This window comes from Chiloscyllium plagiosum, chromosome 9 (assembly GCF_004010195.1).
Source record: "Chiloscyllium plagiosum isolate BGI_BamShark_2017 chromosome 9, ASM401019v2, whole genome shotgun sequence".
NCBI lineage: Eukaryota > Metazoa > Chordata > Chondrichthyes > Orectolobiformes > Hemiscylliidae > Chiloscyllium > Chiloscyllium plagiosum.
In genome coordinates, this window is record NC_057718.1 from 28064180 (window position 1) to 28090641 (window position 26462).

At 42.9% G+C, this 26462-nt stretch overlaps 2 protein-coding genes across 3 annotated transcripts in view; one reads left to right on the forward strand and one right to left on the reverse strand.

Moving 5' to 3' along the window:
- The window catches only part of fbxo11b (F-box protein 11b), a 153951-nt gene extending 144210 nt beyond the window's left edge, over positions 1-9741 (forward strand). For both annotated transcript variants that reach the window (XM_043695619.1, XM_043695620.1), the window contains 5 exons: positions 1108-1218; positions 2814-2921; positions 6731-6839; positions 6938-7036; positions 8492-9741. In XM_043695619.1, the coding sequence (XP_043551554.1) occupies positions 1108-1218; positions 2814-2921; positions 6731-6839; positions 6938-7036; positions 8492-8621 (557 nt within the window). In that variant the 3' untranslated portion in view covers positions 8622-9741. The remainder of the gene's footprint in view (positions 1-1107; positions 1219-2813; positions 2922-6730; positions 6840-6937; positions 7037-8491) is intronic.
- Positions 9742-9751: 10 nt separating this feature from the next.
- On the reverse strand, positions 9752-25977 carry msh6 (mutS homolog 6 (E. coli)). Its single transcript, XM_043695618.1, has 10 exons — positions 25596-25977; positions 24925-25127; positions 22374-22546; positions 16485-19035; positions 14092-14372; positions 13404-13521; positions 12657-12746; positions 10855-11009; positions 10454-10653; positions 9752-9911 (listed from the first exon to the last, which is right to left on the reverse strand). The coding sequence occupies exons 1-10, from the start codon at positions 25859-25861 to the stop codon at positions 9830-9832; spliced, it is 4119 nt and encodes a 1372-aa protein (XP_043551553.1). The 5' UTR covers positions 25862-25977; the 3' UTR covers positions 9752-9829.
- Positions 25978-26462: the final 485 nt, after the last annotated feature.

Below are 26462 nucleotides of genomic sequence, written 5' to 3' on the forward strand. Positions count from 1 at the left end.
AGAGCAACATATTTGTAATTTGCCAACCTCATTAGCTTTGTATTATCTTGAAATTTAGCACATGCTTAGAACTGCGAGTGTTCATCATTTATGAAACTGAATGGATCATTAGATCTTGAATTTTTGTTTGATTTAACTTTGAGGTTTGCACATTTTGTGGAAGTGGGTTTTGAGGAATTAAATTCTTCAAAGCATTTCCTCTCTGTTACTCAGAAACAAGTACAGAGTTTGTGGGATTTTATTGCAGATACCAATTTCTTGAGTCAGTGATGGGTAATATCCTGCAATTAATATGAATATAAATAGAATTGCTTCGCAAAATGGCAAGATTTGGTTTGGAATTTCAAACTGCAGCTGAACTCTTATGAAAAGCAATTATACAGTCAACTACTGACTTGATATTTTTGCAAAAAAAAACGGATGCTGGAAATCTGAAACTGAAGTGGAAGTTGCTGGAGAACCTCAGCATCTGTGGAGAAAAAACAGAATCACCATTTTGGATCCAGAACTCTAAGGGTCATTGGACCTTGAACATTGACTGTTTTCTCTGCACAGATGCTGCTAGACCTGCTGAGATTTGCCAGCAATTTCTGTTTTTGCTTTGTATGTTTTGCTGTCTACTAAAATGGATTATAGAGGACTATTTTATGCTGAAAATACACTTCCAATAATGATACTTCCTGATTAAAATCACTTGGTGTTTCTCTTCCTGTGTGAAGAATTTTTAAAGCTTCTTTGAATCTTTGAAGAGACTCAAAGGTTTAAAAATCACATTGTTTAAGGTGTTGATGGTAGCCATGATGTGGAGGTGCCGGTGTTGAACTGGAAGGGACAAAGTCAGAAATCCCAAGACACCAGGCTATAGTGCAACAGTTTTATTTGAAATAACAAGCTTTCTAAGTGCTGCTCCTTTGTCAGGTGTAGACTTCACCTGATGAAGGAGTAGCACTCTGAAAGCTTGTGATTTCACATAAACCTGTTGGACTATAACCTAGTGTCATGTTACTTCTGGGATTGTTTAATGCCAAGTAGCTTGAGTTTTATTGCCGCTGATATATTTTTGTTATATTAGTTATATTGCTTTCCCTCTTTCATCTCTTATTGTAGGACTCCTTGAGGAAAATGATATCTTCAGGAATGCCCAAGCTGGTGTTCTTATTAGCACAAACAGCCATCCAGTATTGCGAAAGAACAGGATATTTGATGGGTTTGCAGCAGGTCTGTAACTTTTAATCAAAGTTTGTGTCCACGTAATGTGTAAATAAAATTATTTGATAAATTTTCTTTCCGTTGTTGTGGTATTACATAATGTGAGAAATGGAATGGTTAGTCTTGAAAGTGAGAAAGGCAACACGATCACTCATATGTGGTTTGTTGTATAAAGACCATGATTTTGATACAGTCATGACTGGCTTGTGCTAAATGCGTACATTATGTTGAAATTCTTTCCTCTCCATTGTAATAGTTTGTTTTGAATTGTATGTAAAACACTCGATGGAAAAAGCTGTTGGCCATTGCTGACTGCAAGCAGTGTGGTTCTGATGGAAGGTATTTTTGATGTGAAACAAGCCTTTTTATTTAAATTCAAATATCAAATAAATCTGTCACCAAGCCTGATCTATTAAAATTAATGCAATTTAATTGTCAATTTAGAAGGTTTTTGCTTGCCTTCCACCTGTTATCGTTAACAGATTTTACATGCATGTTTATTTTTTATATTTTAAAAAAACAAAAATATAAAAACAGAATTGAAGTTTTATGGTGCAGATGGAATAATCTTTTCGCACTTTTGTGTCAAATGGGAAATGAGCTTGTAGATGTTGCTGCTGTGAATTTTCAAGTTTTTTAATATAACTGAGAATATACTCCAGAACAAGCTGGAAACTGGCTTGATGTGAAAGTAGCAATTGATTTATAACTGGCACCCATAGCAGTCAGTATAAAATTAATCAAAATGTCTGTAGTTTGCACTTTTGTTTCAAACTTGACAGTAAGGTGCTACTTTTACTAACGGTGTTTATAAAAAAAGTCGAAGTTTTCCAGCAGGATGGTATTTTATTCACTTCGTCATTTGTTTTCCTTACCCACATGTTATAGAGTAATAAATGTTGTTGTGTGCTAACCATTCAGTTGATGCAGGACTAGCTGTGTTGCAGGGTGAATCCCCCTGACCTTTGCTAGTTTCTCAACACCTCTGGGATGAATGAAGTTAATTAAATGTATTTATACAAATAGAATATTAATTTATGTCGATTGTTTTGGGGCCTGACTTTTAGTGAGAGAAGTTTGTTTTATTTAATGCCATGGTTGTGAATTTGTGGATACCTGCAAAACGGTTCTTGTGTAAAATGGAAGGAGGGGCAATATTTGGCAATTCCCATGGAGTGCGAGTTTAGTACAACTATGCCAGCTGATGTCAAGAAGGAACCTTGAGCTTGCTGGGTGGTTAGAATATCAACGTTCAGATCCATAGACACAGGAGTCCAGGAACTGTAGGCATCAATGAAATTGACTTTTTTTTAATAAAGGGGTTCCGTTCCACAGTTAGCATTTTCAGTTGTTCCACCAAATGTTGGATCAAGTTTTTCACCCTAACCATCACCAAGGTACTTATCTTGACCATCGGATATATATTCATTGTCTTCCTCCCCTACACCACTGGGGACAGGCTCTACCTGGAGCGTAATGGAATTGGTATTGGATCAAGAAATTTTACCTCAGCTGTGTTTAACTATTTAGGTTTAAAGGTGGCCTGAAGTAGTTGTATAACCTTACAAGTCCAGCTATTTGTAATCATTGTCCTTCTTTCATAGGCATTGAGATAACAAATCATGCTACAGCTACTCTAGAAAACAATCAGATATTCAACAACCGGTTTGGAGGGTTATTTCTGGCATCTGGCGTGAATGTTTCAATGAAAGGTATAAAAACATATTATTAAACTTTGCTATTGGAAAACCATTTGATCTTACTGATGGTATAATGTAGATGACTATTTATTATCTACATAGAAAAAAAAAGAAAAACTTGCACCAGTAATTATGATTGGAGGAGAGCAGCAGTCTCCCCTAATTGTGCACTGTCACAAATGTCGCACTACCACTCTATCCATGTAACTGTTTGAAAACTGTATGATTGATGTCTTGGTAATGTTTTATTTGCTGTCTTCCTTCCTCTATCCTTAAAGTAACTTAGTAAATGCCTATTGGGAAAAGACTCTAATGGAGACTTAACCTTGCAGTGATTCATAATCCCTCTTTTAAAGCTGAATAGCTCACTGACCCATCGACACTATCAATTTACTTAACTTTCTTCATGGCAATTAAGGCATGTCTGAAACAATTAATTGACCCCAGGCTGCCTTGAGTTTGTCCTTGAAGCATTGACTGAGTGAAACACAGTTCCTTCATTTCTCATCCTTACAATTATGTACATGTCCATATGGATTCTCTGCAACAGCAATGCAGCCAGGACCACACCACACCTTTTCCCCATAACCTAAAAGTTTTCTCTTCAGATAATTATCCAGTTACCTTTTGAACTTTGTAATTAAATCTGCATCTGCTATACTCTGCATTCCAGATTCTAATGACTGTGTGTGAAAGTAAATTATCCTCGTGTTGCCACAAAATGTTTTACTAATCGCCTGACATCAGTGTCATCCAGTTCTTGCTAACAGGAATAGTTTTTTTTCCCCGTGATTAATCTGTCATTTTCTAAATATTTGGAAGTCTTTAAGCTTTGACTCTGCAAATCTGTATATTAGCAATCTAGTCTGGGTTGATTAATGTATCTCCATGGAGTGTGTGTGTAGCCTTAGACAAACACACCATACCCTATGTGAATGTATAGATTCAACAGCAGCTTTCATGTTCAAACGTACATGCATGAACTCTGCTCCTCTGAACTGATAACTTATAATGACAGCAAATGCAGACAGTTTTCACCATCATCACTGCAAATCTGATATGATTCCTGTATCAAACCGTATGTTTAATCTCCCCGAAAAGGTTGCTGTAAGACATTTAATCATGAACTCTTTGGTTTGGAATTTCAGGCTATGTTCTCACTTTCAAGTAGAACAAGCTTTATTAAAAAGCTTTGAATAATACCAGTTGAGCTGTATGTCAGCTAAAGAAAGAAAAGTGGCTTGAAGGTACTAATTTGGCAGGTTGCCGATAGTTCTATCAGCAAAGGAGATTAAGTCATGGAGTGTAATCCTTCTGAAGCTACGTTGAGAAACTTATTCCATGATTTTGAGGCATAGAAGTAATTCATGAATGATGGACCACTAATGCCCATACATGCAATAATGTTGCATTTAAATGAGTTCTGATAAATTCTGATCTTGTAAGAATGTTGTAACTTATATAGACAGTGCCTGATCACGAGCTGCTTTGTCTGAATAGAGTTTTTTGTTGGTTGCTTCGAGGTGTGATTTAAGCTTTCTGTGAAACTCTATAATCAGTCAACCTTTGGGTCATTGACTATATAGATTCATGAGTTTATGCAAAGATTAGATATACAGCTGCCAGTATTCCAATAAGTCAATCCATCCAACTATTTTCTGTAACAATGCTTCATGAGCTCCTGTCCCAGACATTAACATGGGATTGTATTTCGATTATGGTCATGTAAACTTGTGTGTAGCTTTAGTGACTCCACGAACATATCTAATAGAGGTTGTAAACAGCCTAAGGAATTAAAATGCATGAGGTCAACCACCTGCAATCCTCCTCCCACAAGACTGCTGTCCACCTAAATTCCTAACTGGTTCCCAAGCTAGCTCATCTTGTAAATATATCCTCCCAGCTTAAAATCTGTCATCCCCTACCCTTGACCAAACTAGTGCACCATCTCCAACATCCCTATCTTCGCCAAAGTCAGTTTTTGTGTTGTTGCCTTCTCAAACTTCCCAGAACACTGTTTGAATTCTCCCAAGTTGCATTTCCAACCTGCAATAGCAACAAAATAGCTCTTCTCGAAGTCATATCTTATGTCCAAGTTAATTGATAACAGATAAGTTTTATCTATTAACTTCTCAGCATTTCTGCAGCATTGGCCAGGGTTTGTTACCACTGCATCTGGTTCCAATCTCTGCCTGGCTGCGATTAAGATAGTAGTCAGTTGCAATAGCCTCTCATGCCCCTGCTCTATCATTGGCACCTTTCTATTTATCATCCATATGCTGCTGTTGAGCAACATGGAATTAGTTTCAGACTAATACCTTCATCATCTCTCTCAACTCCTCCACTGCTGAAATGTTGGACTGCTCAACTGACATCCATACTGGACAGGCAGAAATATATTCAAATTAAATATTGGAAAGAAACAGTATTGATTTTGGTTTCCACTCACAATTCTAGTCCCTAGGTAGTGACTTTTATGAGGTAATGAGCAAGTTGGACATAGGAGACCCAGCGAACATGATCTATTAGATTTCCAGAATGTCTTTGACAATGTGCTGGGGCAAGGTACTGGTATGAACAGAGGATTGGCTGACTGGCAGAAGGCAGAGAATGGGGATAAAGGGATCATAACTGGTGACCAGTCGAGTTCTGAAGGGTCAGTGTTGGGACCACAATTGTATGTTAATTGGAAAAAGGGACTGAGCACTTTACGGTCAACATGCAGGTTCAATTGGCAGTCACGAAAGCAAATGCAATTCAAGAGGTCTAGAATATAAGAGCAAAAATGTATTGCTAAGGCTGTAGAAGGCACAAGTCAAACCACATTTGGAATTTTGAGAGTAGTCTTGAATGTGTAGTGTTGGAGGGTGTCCACATGTTGTTTACAAGAATGATACGAGGGATATGAAAGGCTTGTCATGAATAGTTTAGGACTCTCATTCTGTACACAGTGGAGGTAAGGAGGGGAAGAAATCACATTGAAACTTACAGAATGCCAAGGGGCCTGGATAGAGTGGACATGGAGATTGTTTCCACAAGTAGGATAGACTAAAAGCCAAGGGCATGGCCTCAATGAAGGAACAAGTCTTTATAATGGACGTCAGGAATTTCTACAGCCAGAGGGGAGTGAATCTGTGAAGGCCAAATTATTGGTGTATTTAAGACAGATCTTGATTGCTAAGAGGATCAAGATTTATTATGTAGAGGTGCTGGTGTTGGACTGGAGTGGACAAAGTTAAAAAGCATACACCAAATAGTCAAATAAACCTGTTGGACTATAACCTGGTATTGTGGGATTTTAAACCGTGATCAAGAATTTGAGGGAGAAGGTGGCAGTATGGGCTTGAGAAATATATTAACCATGGTTGAATGGTAGAGCAGACTCAGTGGACCAAATGGTGTAATTCTGCTCCTATATCTTATGGTGACTTCAACTCTCTCCCTGTCCATGCCTTAACTTAGACCAAGTTCCATTCATTCCTTTTATCATGTTTGAGCACAGTTTAAGCAAAGTATTCCCTGAGGGCAATAACTACAGGGCTTCAATTCCACGTCACTGAAAGAATCAAGGGAGGGGGAAAGATTGTTCAACCATGGAATATCCAGCTAGAAGGTGGTGGAACCATAATTCTGAACAGTTTCTTAAATCCGAATAGCGACTTGATGCCATAACATATTGAGGAAATAAGAGCTGTAGTTCTCTCCAGTATTAAGAAAGTCGAAATCTGACCATGTGGGTGAAGGAAGAGCTAATATGCACTCGGTAAAATTCTACTTTAGCCACACAATCATATAAACATGGTGCTTTTTCTTCCTTTAAGACAACAAAATAATGAACAATCAAGATGCAATTGAAAAGGCTGTTAATAGGGGCCAGTGCCTGTACAAGATATCGAGTTACACAAGCTACCCAATGCATGATTTTTACAGGTAAATTATATGGCTCTTGCATATCTATTTATCTAACAAAAGTGGAAAGCAGCTTATTTTAAATAACTTTTAATTTCACCTGTCTTTTCAACCACTAGGTGTCACACCTGCAACACGACAGATCGTAATGCAATCTGTGTAAACTGCATTAAGAAGTGCCATCAAGGACATGATGTGGAATTCATTAGACATGATAGGTCAGTGCTGTATAGGAAACACTGAGTAATTATAGTGTGAACATCATCCATAATTTTCAGTCTAGGTTGAGGTCCTCTGTGTCACCAGACTGTATGTTGTCACTTGATATATAACACATCTGTCATAGCAGTATTCTTTTCCTTCAAGTAGTAGACATGTCTTTTGGGATTTAGCATAGATGGTCACCCATGTGTTTGAAATTTGATATTCAGCTGGCCTGCTATTTCTTTTGGGAAGAAAACCAACGTTACCTCCTAAAATAAACAGTGATGAAGTAGAATACAATATGTCCATGAGAACACATTTAGTTTTCTTAACTACTGTGTAAATTTGAATTATTTCAAGCTCACTCTAAAGTGTGGATTCATCACTAGACTTCTAACGTGTACCAAAAGGTAGTTGCTGGAACATCACCACCTTTTGTAAGGTGCTGTAGGAGAAAATTGTGTTATGAAAACATTTTGCTATAATGCTGCTAACAAACTAATTAAATGACCATGGCATTTCCAATGGTACCTTATTAGGTGATAATCCTACATTAATATCCAATACACACATTCTGTAGTATCTTCAGTCTCAAAACATGTGCAGGTTTAACTGGAGGACATTTGTTCATCTCTTGGCATGAACATATTGCTGAATTAGTCTAACCATTTGCTTAATACCATGAAGTTATAGCATACTGACAGCATGACAAGCCTAGCCTTGTTCTATTTTCATCTTATTGTCAGTGTAAGGTATAGCAGTGAGTTTCTGCCCTCTTCACCACCTCCATGACTGAAGGAGGGGTATATGCAGATTCAGTGTAGGTAGTTAGAATAAAGGTAAACAGATTAAGTGGAATTTTTAAAGTTAATAACAAGGTTTGTAATTGTAGAATACAAAGTTTACAGCATATACAACTTTAGTCATTGCCTGTTTAGTCCAAAACTTTACTATTACTTCAAATATTTCCTTTTCCCCGATGGATTCATTGGGCTGTCTCAGCCATCTTTGTTACAAAGGATACTCCTGAACTGTCTGTGATCATTTGAAACTGATCTTGTTGCTAACTTTCCAGTCCTAAAATCTCTTTTCACCATTCTCACAATTAAAAACTCTGAAATCTTTGTCCCATACCTGGGTTCATCTTGAAGTAGACTGAATGAAGATAATGTATTCAACAGCTCACCTGCTTGTGAAATAATTTGTCTTCATCATGGAGAACAAGTTGTTACTGTCACTTTAAATCCATGATCAGCTGAAATGAGCTTGTGATTATACAAATTGGATTAAGATCACTGTGCACAAATACACAAAAATGCATTTTGTCATTCATTAAGTTCAGAACAATATATATAGTGGGAATGTTGGTTGTGCAGCACAGATTATAAAAATCAAATTTAAGCACAAGTTCATACACTTAAAATGGGAGATTGTAATAAAATAATTTATTTTCTCCCCTCTCATTTCAGATTTTTCTGTGACTGTGGTGCTGGAACACTTTCAAATCCTTGCACATTAGCAGGAGAACCCACACATGATACAGACACTCTGTATGACTCTGCACCACCAATAGAGTCCAATACATTGCAGCATAACTGAGAGTTTGTTTTTCCTGCCATTCTAATCAACAGTAACTCCATTTGTATAAAAAAAAACCTAGGGGGAAATTGTCATTTGCCCAAATCTTCAGGAAGAATCTGAATTTGTACAGCTGGTGTGCCTGTGTGGATGGCACTAGAGTCTGAACTCTGGTGTTCTGATAGTGAAGGAGTAATCTGCTAACTCAGGATCAAGAGAAGGTGCTGGGCATGAATAGCATTATGACAGATTAAACAGCCAGCAGTGGACTACCCAAGGGACAAAATGCTAACGCTAATTCTGTACCCTAAATGCCAATTTGTGAAGCTGTCTTCTCTGGACAAGTAGCATTGAACCATGGAGCTGACAAGGAAGACTGTTGCTGTTGGAAACAGCATGCAGAGTGACAGGTGTTCTGCAGCACCTATGGACACTGGGTACTGATTGGGTTGGTGTATGTATGAAAAATGTGATCGAGCACTTCTGCATTTGATTTTTTTTAAAAAACGAAACATTTATTCAATGGAGACAACTGATTTTAATGCTTTTCTCATGTAGCTTTTTTTTGTAATTTCAAGCAAAACCTTATTGTACTTGAATGTGTCCTGTTTTGTTAGCAGAACTAGAGACTTGCTGTAACTATACTCATGTCCCAGTATCTTATTCTTTCTATGAAAGAGAAAAGATAACACTAAATCGATTGTATCCCACAACTATTGATTTCAATTACAGAACATAAATATGTTCTTTTTAAAGTTATTTCCAGAAGTCAACATAAGTGCTTTCATGAGACTGTACAGGGAGGGATTAAGGGAAAGTAAACATCTGAAGTGGTACCAGTATTTGAATTAGATGCCACATCATTAAAACATGCATATTGTTACAAAAGTAACTTCTGGACAGTGCCATTTTGGTAATGCTTCTTCTCCCTGTAATGAAGCAGCTAGTATATATGTATATATATACACTCAGTCTCCCTTTACTAGCTTTTCATTAATGCGTATTGGTGACAGTGGGTAAAATCAACAGCTTGAAAGTGTATGCATGTACCATAACATCCTAGACTTAATATATTGTGGAGCATTCAATAACCATTATGTAGATGATAGGTAACAATAAAAAGGGTTTAATTTCCTAGGAAGAGAGTCTTATCATTTTAAAATAAACTTTATTAGAACATAATTTCAAAAATCATGTCTTTGAATTAAACCATACACTTGATACTGTTTTCAGATTTCAGCAATCTTCTGCAGTATTGGCTTTAGGGTAAGGAAGTTAATATTTGGGTCTTCAACCAAAAAGCACATCTCTCTGGAAGTGAAAAGAAAAGAGTTTTTGAAAACTTAGTGAAAACATTAAAACTTCAGATATACTACACTGCACTGCACTATAATCCACCATTCACTAAGTGAACTAAAAAATCCTCTTTTACTTAAACAAAAGGGTAGCAATTCTATGATTATCCTAACATGGTCAGCCCTGCCTGTGAATGATGCCTTTGAAAAGGGAGATATTAAATGAAAACATTTAGCATGTTATGCTGATTGTGTAGAAATTTAAAAGCATAGCATTATATTCTCCCAATTTCTTCACATCTAATCCACAGTGGAAAAGTGAACATTATTAGCACTACTGCATCTTAAAAACCAGCTTAGGAAACAGGATATCAACCCTGGAGGTTGAGCTGAGCTCTTTCCTGACTAATAGAAAGTTACAATTAATTCCTTGGGAAAGTAGTTTTACCACTGTTTCAGCTTGATGAAATTAATGTGTATGCATTATTTGCCCAGTAATTAGCAATTCAGATAATTGCAGTTAAGTTAAAACAAGGTTTAATTATTTTCTACACCTACTTGAAAAGTCGGAAGGAAACTGTAGTCTTCTCAAATTCTTTAGCTTTCTTGTGACCTTTCTGGATAATTTCCTCAGGAATGTTTGCAAGTCTTGCTGCATTAAATCCATAACTTTTCGGACAAGCTCCTTTGATAAATTTATATAGAAACGTGATCGTTTCTTGACTTGGATCTTCGCACTCATTCTCAACCATGCAGGCCTATAAACAGTCCAGAGAATATTATGGAGTATGTACAAACTTAACATTTATTTCACTGTACTTATGAAAGAAGTCAATGTCTCTGCTACGCATGCAGGTTTCCATGCCTTTATCACCATGCAGTTGACTTTTGCAACTTTTCTAACAAAAGACCAGGTCAAAATACAAGTATTCCAACTATATTGAGTGCCATGTGCTTACCATATGTCCTAAACTGACTGCTGTGGAGCAAGAGAAATCTTCCACAAGGGAATGGTAGTGTGTAGAAAACAAAGTGCGGCACTTGATATTTTCAGCAAGCTCCTTCACTACTGCACTAGCAATCGCAGTGCCGTCATATGTTGCTGTACCACGGCCTGGAGTAAAAATTCAGAATATTAAAAATTGAGAATGCTTCAGTCATATCTAACAAACTAGCTGACTATATAGTTTGTAAAAGTAACAAATTATGAAAAACCTTTCTGGTCTGACTGTCCTAAAGAAGTGCATCTCAAACCTAGATATTTATTTTACTTTACTCAGGTCATTTGCAACAGCAATTGGGCTCAACATGTAATGTGGTCATCCTCCAGACCAGTTGGTTCCTACCCAAACCATCCCAATTCAGTGAGAGGGATTAGCAAAATGGAGCTAGGACGCAGAGATTCGACTGGGGGGGGGGAAAAAGCAGTTTCACTGCCCTATGGTTATTAATGACCAGTTAGACAATGTGCTATCCCTCCAAAAACCCTTACCTACAGACTATGCCAGGGGTGTGCAACTTTTTTCTAAATGTGAAGAGCCTTAAGAAAATTGCCAAAAATATACTTCCTAGAATTGCAAAAATATATTAAAGTTAGGTCAGCAAATGCTTTCTCATTTAATACTTTTTAAAGTTTTGTCAGTAAAACCAGCATAAACATTTTCCTAACAAAGACAACTTTCCACACCAGATTAAATTTCACTGTTAAAAACAATGTTGCAGCCATAAAACTTTAACTATAACCAATGTGTAGACATGACAGTTTTATTAAGCTCAATGCTGTTTTTTCATTAAAATCATTTGAAACTGTGAAATTTGATTCTCATGGGAAAATGGTGTTACCTCATTCTCTACCTGGTATTTCTAGTTGTTTTTCCCCCCACACAACAGATAAAGGTTGGACCTACAAATGAATCATGGTCTCTTCATACAAATATCAAATGGCAACTAATATTCTTCCTGATCTCCCATTGGAACAAAAAAACACCCCACACTGCACTGGTGGTGCTACATAAAACAGGAAAGAACATACAGCACACTACAAAACATTTCACAGGAAATGAAGGCAACACTGCAATTTGCACACAAACAATCTAAATTGTTTCAGTAATGCCAGGCTGCAGGGTTAAAAAGGGAAATGGCCATCACTGAGCCAAGGATGCCATGTCTCTAGATTTCTAAATATGTATCCCCATTTTACTCTACTCACTAATAGCTAGGAAATATTTGTTTGAAATAACTTCAGTAAGACCATGGCAATATTTTCCCCACAAACAGCAGGAAAGGTAAGATTTTGGATCTAAAGTGCCAGCTCCCTCTCAGGAGTCCCTATAAAACCCACAATATTTCATTTTGTAAAATAAACAAGATCTGACATTTTACAACTGAAGAAACCAAATAAATTCACTAATATGGATTGGAACAGTGATGGATGGATCAGAGTGATCACAAAAGACCTTTTGATGTACTTTCACATTACTGTTTATTCTTATCATTTCCCCAGATCACCTCTATTGAAAATAACCACAATTCCTCTCCACCTGGATTGCTGGTGACTACAACCAACCAGTACTCAATTCTTGCTTTGCTGTAGCCCCAGGAAACAAAGAGCAAACACCATTTGAAATGCACAGTGAAAGCATTTTGATTTGTTCTTATGACAGCTCATCAAATTCAAACACAAAGTGGCACCAGCTCCTTAAACATGTGAGAAAACCATCATAGATTCATCAGATACTTTAAGTATATGCAAAGAAATTACCCAATTCATCCAGAAGCACAAGGGAATGTGGAGTTGCATGTTGCAAGATACTGGAGGTCTCACTGAGTTCCACAAAGAAGGTGCTTTCACCTATGAGAATGAAAGGTTTAATGTTATTTCAGACACTACTGCACATGGCCCGAGGAGAGGCTTGCTCCATTGTACTTCACTACTTTCTGCACAGCTTTTTCTAGACATTGTGTTGGACCTAAAGATATTTCATCAGCTTTCATCCAGCAGCTATTTGTGCCAATAAGCTAACTGATCACTATCCCACATGTGTGGAGACCATCAATAAAGTTAGCCTTCGTGAACCGCACCCCAGCCAAATTTCTATTCGGGTTTTCTGTTGGATATAAACTGAGCTTCCAGAGGATCTGAAAGTTACAGCAATGACCTGGCTACAGCCATGCAATTAAATAATGCAAAAACTTGTGGCTTAAAATTTGGCCATTTTTAATCCACATACACCCTTAAAGAAGCCAAATATAGATGCGCTTAGATTACTGAAAACTGGTTCTTAACTCCAGATTTTCTGTTATTAAGACTCAGCAGGGCAGCAGTGCAAGTATAAAATGCAAGTGCTCTGAGCACTTTCACTTAATTGTAATAACGGGTTTATCTTTGTTTTGTACTAAAAATGCTTAGCTTCAGCAAAAAACTGCAAACATTTGATAGCAATTTGGGCAAAACAATTCTGCACCCTTTTAAAAAAAGGAGTAAATCAATCCCAAAATGTCATCTTACCTGACATGATTCTATCAGATGCTCCCAGACGTGTGAAAACTCTGTCAACGGGGTTAAATTTGCAGCTCTCTGCAGGCACGTAGCACCCCAGTTGTGCCAGGATGACCAGGAGGCCAACCTAGTTGGGAGGGGGTAAAGAGAAGGGAGTCAGATCCCTGCTGTACGTCTTTCACATCACCCTTCTACGTTCTACACCTCAAATGCATTCTGTTGAACCGCTCATCTGTTCTGCTTTTATTCGAAGACCATTCCTCAAACTGCAGGGGAGGATTAAAAACAACTTTTGGTTTAAAATTCAGCCTTTGTATATACTCTCAACCCAAAATTATAAACTGTGGATTCAAATCGCTAGGTATTACACAGTACTCGCTGCAGACTGACAGCGGATAAGTCTTGGACTTGAAGCTGAACCACGGCTTCCTCAGCCTCCTTGTTTGGAAGTTTAAAAAAAAAATCACATGGCAATATTCTGGAAAAGAGGGAGCCCTCCCCTCTTTGTTCAGCCAATATTTAGCCTCCAACTAACACTGGAACAAATTCACTGGTCATTACACTGCAGGAGTTTGCAGTGAGCAAGATGATAAGACTAAACACTGAAGTGACTACACTTCGAAAAGGTACTTCATCAGCTGATCTAAGTTTAAAGGAGCTAGATAATAGAAATGTGCTGGATGCTGCAGGTTCACACCTGTCTCATGAGTGTAGATTTGCCTCCCATATTAGGGCCTGTTACAAGCAGGCAGGAAGCCTGGTTGTTACTGGGACCGCCGTCCAAATCGTCAACGTCCGTGCAGCCAATGAACACGTCATTCGGGATGAAATCCCCAAAAAAGGTTTTTAAGACACATGGGTGGCGCGAAGCTCGAAGCTCTAGGAACGGTCGCGTGTCATCTTCAACAAGCATTACGACAGGTCTGCACATCGGCCCATCTCCACTCTGACTGTAGTGTGTTAGGCTCAACAAAACATCTGCAAGAGTAAGACCACTGAGTTGAAGGCAATTCTGAAGAACCATACAAGAGTGACAATGCAATGAAATCTACAAGAATCAAACCTTTGTACCATTTCCTGGTGGCAAAGGAGATTTATATTAACAATTGAGCTGCCAGAGGTGATGGTGGAGGCTGGTACAATTACAGTATTTAAAAGGCATCTGGATGTGTATATGAATAGGAAAGGTTAAGAGGGATATGGGCCAAGTGCTGGCAAATGGGACGAGAGGAGGTTGGGATATATGGTCAGCATGGACAAATTGGACCAAATGGTCTGTTTCCGTGATGTACAGACTCTATGACTATGTGAAGATCAACACACAATGGCGCGGAAGGCGGCCATTCCCCTTGACTTTGCTGCCCTTTTCCCTATAATCTGACACCCTTATTGAAGTCTGCCTTGAAAACACTCAACAATTCAACCTCTACAGTAAACAACTTCACAGGTTCAGCATCCTCAAGAAATTTCTCATCTATCTTACATACCCACCCGCTTATTAGAGATTATGCCAACTGGTCCTAGACTGTCCCATAATGAAAAACCACCTTTCTGCATTTACCCTGTCAAGTAGTCCCTTAAGAATCTTATATCAATAAGGTCACCTCTCATTCTTCTATATTCCAGTAGGTTCAGGCACCTCCTATACCTTTTCTCATTAAAAAAGCTCTCTCCATATTTGGTATTACCAGAGTGAACCTTCACTGGGTTGCCTCCAATGCCAGCATCTCAATGAGATCAAAACTGTTTTCAGTATTCCAGCTGTGGTCTGACCATGGCCTATTTTTATGCTTTTTTTTGCCTTCCCTTACTACCTGAATTTGTACACTGGTTATTTGTGATTCATAGACCAGGGTTCCCAAATTCCTGCACTGCGGCATTTTCCGCTTAAATAATATTCAGCTCTTCTTCCTGCCAAAACGCACGTCACACATTTGCACATTATATCCTAAGTTTCATAGACAAATCAGCATAATTACCAATACACAACAGCCAAAGTTATCATTGCTTAAGTTACTAATCAAATTGATTTATAAGCAGAGATTTCCTTCTTATAGAAAATATACTGGGATTTCCATTGACCAGAAACTGAACAGGACACAAAGACACCGGTACATTGTCGTCTAAAGGACACCAAGCGCCTGTGCAGTCACAATCGCGCTGGCTTCAGTTTTACGGAGGCCGTCTCAGATTCATAACTGCTCTGAGATAGCACATTTCAGCCAGCTTCCCAAACGGAGGGCTGACAGAACATGGCAAATCCCTTTCTGAACACAAAGCAGTATCTTAGAGGAAGTCCAAGTGATCTGAGAATTCCAAAATATTTACAGCACATTCCAAATGGAAGACATTGCAAATTTAGCAGTTAGAAAGCATTTCCGTTTAGACCAGCAATAGAATAAATTACCAACTGAAGTGTCAAATTAGACACAATCACACCTTGTAATTCACTATTGATTCACTCAGATGCGAGTTTCAAGTGCAAAATTCTGACTTACTCAACTAAGAGCAACAAAAAAAAAAATAATTCACGGTCTAAACACTGGGCTGGGCCAGGCCTGGGCTGACAGGAGACTGAAGGAGTTTGATCTGTTTGCAATAGCACCATGAGAAGGGTGAGATAGGATCTGTCTGAGCAAGACAAGTTGGGGGATTGTAGCTGCTCTGTCCTGTCAGGTACCTCCCCAGTGCTGAGGAGTGAAGCAGAAACCACATACCACCAAGGGTCAGTGCGGTGTTCAAGCTCATCCTGTAAAATAGTGAGGAGACAGTTGCCCCAAGCTGAGAGTGGTCATCAAGGCCAATATGGGGATGTGGTGGCAGAGAGAGGGGCTGGGGTGGGAGCAGAGTGGGGTCGTTCAAAGAGTACTAAATGCAACCACAAACAGCTCTGGAAATGGAGATACTTGGGTGAAAACAACTGAATCAGCAGAAACTCGTTACAGGTCAGTCCTTGTAAAAGGAAGCAGTCAGTAGGCAGGGGTTATTAAGATGCAGCTAAATGGACATTGTGCCCCTTTTTCCTATTGACCCATGAGATTTCTTTAATCTTCCTTTTGACAGAATAAGAGGCTGCACAAGGACACTCACCAAGGACAGCCATACAGTCAACTGCTGCCTGCCAGTTTTTGTAATTCTTGTCAAAGTTGTAGAAAAGCCTCCTCATGCAGTCCTGAAGAGCACTGTCCCGCCTCTCCTCAGCATTGTTCATCGTATCCAGCAGCTTCTCGATCGCTTTAGTCCAGTAACGTTTGTAGCCCTTTTTGGTCGACTTCAGTTCATAGTCCTCCGGCACGCGGCGGTCAGCGATGTTTTCGGGAACCTCCAGCTGATAGCGATTGCGGCCCGAGCCCCAGTAAACCATACTGCGGCAGCAGAGCCTCACACGCTGCGCCTCCAGGTATTCCTGCAGCTCCCGCTCCGTCTGTTTGATGTCGGCAAGGGCCTGGTCATAATCAGGGTCAAAGCCAGCTTTTGGAGTGATGACTCCAGTGTTCCTTGCCTTCTGGTGGTCAAAAGCTGTGTCCCATCTCTTCAGCTCAGAGGAGAGATCGGGGAAGAGGCCTTCGGCAGTGCTGCCTTTCAGATTGACAACCTCTCTGAGTAACCGAGACCGGAAGGCAGCCATAGACGGCTCGACAACCTGTAGAACCTCTTGGAAGACTTTGAAACCTTCCAGAGAAGACAGGAAGTCGGCGATTTTCTTCTTGCTGTAGCTGGTCTCTTCGTAGAACACGGCGCGGCTGTCGGGGTGGTCCTTGCTTTTCAGCGGTGACCCGATGCTGTGGATGCGGCTCAGGAGTCGCTCCAAGTCGGGCACCTTCTTCAGCAGCTCGACGAGCTCTGCGACAGTGTTGGGCACAGCCATGAGATCCTCAATGGCATTGAGCCGGTCCTCAATGGCGACAGGCTGGCACAGTGGGGCACACAGCCACTGCTTCAATAACCGCTTGCCAAAGTAAGTGCAGCAGTGGTCCAGCTGCTCCAGCAGGGTGCCCTCGCGGGTGCCAGTGGTGGCATTCTGCAGCAGCTCTAGGTTGGTCAGGGTGACGCCATCCAGTACAAGGCGCTGCCGCCCCACAGCGGGGCAGGTAGGGGACCCCTTCGTGCGATCAGCAGACACATCCACGGGAGTGTACTCCTCGAAGTTGGCCATCGACAGCAGCTCCTGGTCGACGAGGCACCGCTTGAGGTAGAAGATACAGGCGCCGAGGGCTGAGAGGGCCAGGTCATAGCCTTCGCCCGGGGTGAGGCCGAGAGAGTCAGTCTCGGACACCATCGGCCGCAGAGCGTCAGGCAGAGGGACCCCCGGCTCCCTCACTTCGCTGAAATAGCCCTCCTCGGCCAGCACTCGGAGGGTTTTGGAGGCGTCCCAGAACTGGGAGGCAGGCTGCAGGCCTTCCTGCAAGGCCGAGCCCAGGCAGCCTTTCAGAATCTTCCTGGTCTCCGCCGACGGGTTGCCCCTCTCGAAAAGCACCTGCACCGGGGGGTGATGTGCCAACAGGGTCCGCAGGCGGGAGCAGTGCCGGTCGTCCACGAACTGGCCCACATGGAACTTGCCGACGGATGTGTCGACGAAGCAGACTCCATAGGAGCAGGCCTGGCCAGCCGGCTCAGTGCTCGCCGCTGCCTCCTTAAGGCACAGCAGGTACTTGCTGCAGCTCTCTGCTGCGCTCCCGTCCAGGACGCTGTACGTCTGCGTGCCCTTGGTGATGACCCGGCAGACCTCGCGCCGGACCACCCGGTCAAACTTGGTCGGGTGATGCAGTGACTTACAGCGGGCCTCCATCATCTCGGGCGTCTCTGTCTGCTCCACCCGCGCCACCTTGTAGCCCTTCTGAACCAGGGCGTCCGAGAAACGGCCAAAGGCAATCTCGGGGAAGCCCGAGTGTGCCCAGCTGCCTTTCATGAATGACAGGCCCAGCTCGGTCACGCCGGTGACGGCGTCCATGTGGTACAGCTCGTAAAACTTGCCGACTTTGTAGAAAATCACGGTGTCAAACATCTGGGACTTCAGCTCCCACCACCGCCGCATGCCCGGGGTGCACCTGCAGAGGAAGTCGTCAGGGACATACAGTGTGGACGGGTCATATTCGGGCTCACCCTCCTTTCGTCTCTTAGCGTCCTTCCTCTTGCCTGGTTTTAACCACTCTAGCTTCTCGTGGTCCCAGGTGGTGGCTGGCGAGGGACTGCCCGCTCCACCGCTGTTAGACTGGCACTCTAAGGTCTCAGGAGTGGAGAATGCCGAGAGTCTGGACTTGGTGATTGAGGACACTGCTGCTGTCGCCGCTCTCTTGGGCACCTCTGAGGGGGAGCTGGAGGCGCTTTTCTTCCTGGCCGTGCCTCCGCGTTTCCGCTTGAATGGTGTCTTGACTGGACTATCGGGGTCAGTCTCAGGATCCGGCTCACTGAGCTCCCTCTCGTCGACCCCGCTGCTGCATTCCTCACTACTCCCGTCATGCTGCTCCGGCCTGAACTCCTCCTCGGAGCTTTCCGCGTCACTGTCCGACTCCACCACCAGCCGCCGCCTCTTGGTTTTGGTGCTGGCCGATCGTGTGGTCCTCGACCTCTGCCCTTTCACCTTCTCGTCCTCACTGTTATTTTCTTTATCTTCCTCGCTCGCTGCCGACTGGTCAGTCACCTGGAAAGGAACATTGAGGATTGACTCAATTCTCATCTTGACCCCCAACCCTCTGGCCAGTCCAAAGCAGCCCCACCCCCACCAACAGCCTGGCGTGACCAGTCAGCGAAACAGGAACAGGGGCAATCCAGCCCAGACTAATGGAACAGAAACTGTCAGATGGGCAGAATCACCTGAGTGAAAGGGAGTCTCAGCAGTACAAAGCCGCCAGAGGCCATGCCTCATATTGGTACCGATGACAGAGTTAGGAATGGGGAGGAGGTACTGAAAGTATGTTTCGGAGACCTGGGGAGGAGGTTGAAAGGCAGGCTCTCTGAAACAGTAATCTGAATTCCTCCCAGCCCCATGTACAGGGAACAGGGAAGCCAGCGAACAAACACATGGCTTCAAAGCCGATATAGGAGGGTGGGTTTCAAAACAGATTCTGGAGAAGATGGGGCCACGCAGTCTTTACCTGAACAGGACCAGAATAAATATCCACACAGGCAGATTTGTTCTTGTTGGGGAGGCTTTAAACCAGATGGGCGAGAGGCATGGTAACCAGAGGGAAAATTCTTGACAGGGAATGGGAAACAGAAATCTAGGTGAGCAACTCAGAGAGAGAAGTTCAATACCATACAGCGCAGGAATATAGTAGCATTAAAAGGTATTTATGTAAACATGAGAGTATAGTGAACAAAGCCAGTGATCGGAGAGCACAGATCAACAGGCAATAGTATTGCAGAAACAGAAATGCAGCTTAAAGAGAAGTAAAACATCCTGGGGGGGGGGGGGGGAGAAAAGAGAGGGGTGGAATGGTCAGGCGGGATAAAAGATGGGGTAAGAAAGTTTGAGGCATTATTAGCTACATTATCCAGCTAGCAGGAAGTATGCAATAGCCTCATTTAGTATATGGGTTCAGCCCAGAAAGAAAAAAGATGGCAGTCACATTGGGAGGTGTGCGCCATAGAACCCCAACAAGGGACAGTTCGAGGAGCAAGTGGACAGACTAATTTCTGAGCACAAAGAAAAGCTAAGAACTGTGGTCACTTCAACTACACAAATATCAACTGACAGGCACAAAATTCTTCAACACTGCTCGATAACATTTTTTAAGCTAACACATGAGAAATCCAATAAGAGAAAAGGTAGCAAAGTTCAGTCTCAGGAAAGGTGTCACGCAGGACGTAGCAACAGTGGGGGACCATTTTGGAGATAGTAGTCATAATACAGTTAGATTTAGCATCATTAGAGGAAGTGAGAAATAGAGAGAAACAAACATTCCAAACTGAGGGAAGGCAAACTATAGAAAGCTGAAAAATGATCTGGTAAATGTCAACTGGGTACAGATACTTCAAGAAAGGTCAGTAACAAATCAATAAGAAACAGCCAAAAGTGAGATTCAGCAAGGACAACGTTGACACAATCTCACAAAACATTCTGCTAAATCCAGAGCTCTGTGGTTATCCCAAAGCATACAGAGTAAGATCAAGCTGAAAAAAAGTTCATGAAACCTCAGACTACAGGAAGTACAGGGTGAACGGACACAGGAAATTAGGAGAACACAAAACAGGAAGTAGTACCACTGATAAAATTAAGCAAAATACACACGTATATTAAGAGCAAGAGCTGAGATTAGAGAGTGGTGTTGGAAAAACACAGCAGGTCAGGCAGCATTCGAGGAGCAGGAAAAAAAAAATCAAAAAAAATCGACGTTTCGGGCAGGAGCCCTTCACCAGCAGGGAACATTGAGAAATTTGCATTTGCAATCCTCACTTTTCGTCTAAGGCAAAGGCTGAGCCCATAAAAAACATGGGGGGGAAGTGAGGACTGCAGATCATGGAGATCAGAGCTGAAAATGTGTTGCTGGAAAAGCGCAGGTCAGGCAGCATCCAAGGAGCAGGAAAATCGACGTTTCGGGCATGAGCCCTTCTTAAGGATTGAGGAAAGTGTGTCCAGCAGGCTAAGATAAAAGGTAGGGAGGAGGGACTTGGGGGAGGGGCGTTGGAAATGCGATAGGTGGAAGGAGGTTAAGGTGAGGGTGATAGGCCGGAGTGGGGGTGGGGGCGGAGAGGTCAGGAAGAAGATTGCAGGTTAGGAAGGTGTTGCTGAGTTCAAGGGTTGGGACTGAGACAAGGTGGGGGGAGGGAAAATGAGGAAACTGGAGAAATCAGAGTTCATCCCTTGTGGTTGGAGGGTTCCTAGACGGAAGATGAGCTGCTCTTCCTCCAACCGTTGTGTTGCTATGGTCAGGCGATGGAGGAGTCCAAGGACCTTCATGTCCTTGGTGGAGTGGGAGGGGGAGTTGAAGTGTCGAGCCACGGGGTGGTTGGGTTCACGGAGGGAGTGGTCTTTTCGGAACGCTGATAGGGGAGGGGAGGGAAATATATCCCTGGTGGTGGAAATGACGACGGATGATACGATGTATATGGAGGTTGGTAGGGTGGTAACCTCCATATACATCGTACTCACCTACCACCCCACCAACCAGACCATATTTCGCTGTGGAGAGATCAGTTACCTGGAGCACAGATTTAAGGTGATCAGGTGAAGGATTACAGGGGACACAGAGAAGCTTTTTCACCCATTGGATGGTGGGTGTCTGGAATTCATTGCCCACTTTGGAGCTTGAGGAACTTAAAAGGAACCAGGATATGGCTCAGAGCCTGAAGTGCTTTAACCTGCAAGGCCATTGCCCAAGGTGCCAGGAAACAGGTGGCTAGGCTTTCCAGCCAGTGCAGAGTGGGCCGAATGGCCTTTCTGTGCCATAAGCTTGTATTGTTTCAATGGAGTCCAGCTGCTAGTTGTCCAAAGGACAGCAATCTCTACAACTTGGCATTCTGAGGCAGAAGGGCAAAAGAATGAACAAACAGTGGAAACATTCAGTGTCGGGAACTGGAACACATTTACTGGAAAGTGGCAAGTTTAATACGTTGGAATAAATTGACCTGTAAGTTGCTGGACTATAGCCTACCCTTCGATACTGACACAAAGTGATAGAGGTATTGGGAGGGCTGGTGTAAGAGATGTTCAGTGTTGTTCGCATGAGTGCTTCAAGCCACATGATACATATATTCGCATGGAGCTCCAAGTACAACTGCAACTAAAACAATCAGATTACTTCAAGATCAGTGACTGTTCTAGAGACAGAGGAAGCAGTACCTCATGTGGTCACCCAATCTGAAAGGGCAGGAATTCCCACCTTTTCACCTCCTGTGAATTTCAGGGCACTGCTGCCTAGCTCAGATCAACTCATTTCAGCACTGGCTAGAGGAATCAAATTTGGGAATGTTCCCTGCTCAAAAGGGGCTGGCTTCTTTCATTCTGAAGAAGTTTAATTGAAACCATTGTTCATTTACCTCCATTTCCTCCTCCTCCTCCTCTGGTTCGGAAGGTTCAGTACACACGGCCAAATCCAAACGTTTCTCTCTCGATTTTGGAAAAGCAGCATCTGCGAGCTCCACTGCCCTGCGGATTTCAGGTTTCCCACTGAAATAGATGCCACCCCTCTGAGCCTCCTTACACCCCGGACCTGCAAAAAGAAATACAAACCTGAACAGCCATACAGCACAGAACAGGTCGTTCAGCCCACAGAGTCAGAGGGGTACAGCATGGAAACAGACCCTTCGGTCCAACCCATCCATGCCGACCAGATATCCCAACCCAATCTAGTCCCACCTGCCAGCACCCGGCCCATATCCCTCCAAACCCTTCCTATTCATATACCCATCCAGATGCCTCTTAAATGTTGCAATTGTACCAGCCTGGCAACTCATTCCACACACATACCACCCTCTGCGTGAAAAAGTTGCTCCTTTGGTCTCATATCTTTCCCCCCTCACCCTAAACCTATGCCCTCTAGTTCTGGACTCCCCGACCCCAGGGAACCCAACTCCTGTACTCAATACTCTGACCAATAAAGGAAAGCATACCAAACGCCTTCTTCACTATCCTATCTACCTGCGACTCCACTTTCAAGGAGCTATCAACAAATACAAAAAAAAATTGAATCCCATTTTCCTGCATTTGGTCCACAGCCTATGCCCTGGCATGTATACTCTGACCAATAAAGGAAAGCATACCAAACGCCTTCTTCATTATCCTATCTACCTGCGACTCCACTTTCAAGGAGCTATCAACAAATACAAAAAAAAATCGAATCCCATTTTCCTGCATTTGGTCCACAGCCTATGCCCTGGCATGTTAAGTGCTTTTCCAGATATTTCTTTAATGTTGGGTGAGTAGCTGCCTCCACCATGCTCTCAGGCAGCCTGTTCCCTGTTTATATCACCCTCAGGGTAAAGCGTTTCCCTCATATCCCCTCAAAACCGGTTTCTCCTCACCTGATGTGCTCTGGTCTTAGACACGTCTGCCATGGGAAGAGATTCTCAGATTTACTCTGTCTATACCTCAATTCTGTAAACCTCAAAATAAATCCCACCCAAAGGCCCAGCCTCCTCTGCTGTCGGGAAAACAAATCCACCCTGTGTAGTCTGTCCTCAACTGACACTCTGCATCCTAAACACCACCCTGGTATATCTCACCTATGCTCTCTCTAGTGCAATCATGTCCTTTCAACAGTGTAGCTACCAAATACCACCCCTCTGAGCCTCTTTACACACCAGACCTGCAAAACCAAAAAGCGTTCCCCCGCTTACAGGTGCTAACCTGACAGAGCCGTACAGCACAGAACAGGTCCTTCAGCCCACGTGTCTGTGCCGATCAACAAACACCAAAAAATGGGGCCTAACCAATGCTCCGTAAAGTTGCAACAAGTGTTCCCTGCTCCTATACTCTAGACCCTGGCTTCTGCTCTAGAATACTTCTGCTCTTTGGCAATGATGAGGTGTGAAAATGTCTGGCTCATTTACAACGTGATTAAATAATCAAGGGAGCTGAGGCAGCATCGTGTGCAGGGACTGGTAAGCAAGGAACTCATTCAGTACTAAAAGCCATGCCTTAAAACCTCCATGCCTCCACCTCGAGAATAAGTGTAAAGGGATGGTGCAGGCAATGTGTCAGCATCATTCACCAACTATGATATATAACCTCATTTCACAGGAGAGAACATTTAAAAAAAAAGACAGGTACATGGATAGTAACAGTTTAGGAGGACATGGGTCCAACACCGGCAAATTAGACCAGTTCGATTTAGGAAACCTGGTCACCATTGGGACATAGGGTCTGTTTCCGTGCTCTCTCATTTACCAAATGAATAAACATATTAAACTGAGAAATATCACAAACAACTAAGGCCATGCTCAGATACAAATACCTATCAATGGAAATGCAGCACATTAACAACTGTGTTTCTGATTCTGTTACCAAATCACTAGAGTTTATAATCGTTGAGGGACTTATGCTGTTTTTCACAGGTTTTCAGGAAAATCTCTTCATAATGAGACTGACTAGCACCTAGCTTTCACCTGGGAATTCCCAATGTTCGAAAGAATACAAACTATGGAAACACAATGATGACCTAATAGTAAAGATTGGAAGTCAGATCAAAAGGTCAAACACAACCGATTCTTTAGAACCTCGTCTGCAAAATCTACATTGACACTACTGGGACAAGGTTTGCAGAGTCACACCAAATTATTCTCGACATTAACTGCAGAATTAATTTATACAGGTGTTTTGACAGAAACTGCTTGGGAAGCACTGCAGCCTTAAATTGGACTTCTCTTTGCAGAATTTGAAGATTTCCAGTGGTTGACGGGGGAAGGGACAGCATGATAAAGAGACAAAAGGCTGAGCTACTATTTTCTAGGATCTACCTCTTGTTGATGTTGGTGCTGCACTGAGTCCAATTGGCTTACCAGTTATTTCCCCACATCATCATCTGGTCAATCACTGGCAAGGCATGCTAAATCTCGACAGAAATTGGAATTTAACTCCGTGATCTCTTACCTGTGTACGACCTGACATACTTCACACTAACCCAGCCTCTTGTTGGAGGATCATCAAAGAACTGGACATGAATACGGAGAGACTTCCCTTTGCCCCTGAGATACTCCTCAGCAGTTGGGTGGTTATACACCAGGCTTGGCCACCACGGATACCCTTCCAGTTTGGCCCACACCAGATCTCCGGGAGCAAATTCACAAGCTTGGCTGCAGAAAAAGAGCAGAGCAGAAAAATTCCTCAGCGTATCAAATCCTTTTGCTGGTGTAACTCATTTCCTGTACTATTACTGCTGCCCTGCCCCAATATCGACTATCGACTGTTACATTTGCAGGGAACAATCATTGCACTGAAAATGAAAGACGAGTGGACATAAGGGACGAGACACCATGAACAGCATTGAAGGCTCCCAAACCACACCACATTCCCAAGTGGTCAGCTGCAGATGCTGTACAAAGGCTTCGAAAAGAGCAAGACGCTACGTAAATAAAGGTGACTTCCTGCTGCTTCTACCTTTTCAAAATATTATCAGAGTTACAATCTGAAATGGCGATATCCGGTACACCCAAAGGGCAGGGGGCTGGGCGCCACCCAAAGGGCAGGGGGCTGGGCACTAACTACCCTAAACGGGAGCTCCCACCCCCCACCAGGCCAGGCCAGGTCCCAGCAGCACTCACCCGAGAGCCGGAGGCCCGGGGGCCGCCTGCTTCTTGCCCGCTTTCCTCTCTCCGCCGGCGAACAGCGGACTGACGGTGGGGGAGGCAGCCGCAGCTCGGCACCTCTTGGCCGCCCGGACGCTGGTGCCATTCTGCCGGGGGGAAGTCTGGGCTTTAACCTTAGCGGAGGGACAGGAGGCTTCAGGGCTGGCCTTGGCCGCCGAGGAGGAGGCGCTGAGCGGCGGAGATTTAGGGAAGAAGCTGAACAGAGTGCTCTGCCGGGACATTCTCCCCGCTCCAGCTCCAGCTCCAACCGACCTCAGCTTTGGCGCTGGCGGGAAAATGGAACACCGGGTCACAGGAAGGAATCCCGAATGTTGCCTCCACCAATAGCAGCCCAGCTCCCCTTTCCCGCCAGCGTCTGTCCCCGCCCCCTTAGTGTTTCAAGGTGGAAGAAGAAGCTGATTGGTTGCACCCTGCGCACCAGTTTGGAGAAAGGTGAACTCGTGTATACATTGCAATGCCCTGCCCAAAGACTGAGCCATGGAAATATTACAGCACATTTAGCCTATTCTGTTAGACCCTGCTGAACAGACCAGCCCATTCTAATCTTCCTATCCAGCACTTGGTTCATAGCCTTAGGGGATTACAGCACTTAAGTGCAAATCCAGAGTTTCCACCTCGATCACCAAACCTACCACTCTCTATTTAAAAGATGTTTTTCCTTATAGCGTTACATAGAAAATAGGAGTAGGCCATTTGACCATTCGAGCCTCCTCCAATTTGATCGTGGCTGATCATTTGACTTGATAACCCCTGTTCCGGTTTTCTCTTCATAGTCGTATGATTCCATTAGCCTAACTCTTTCTTGAAAATCTTTGGCATCAA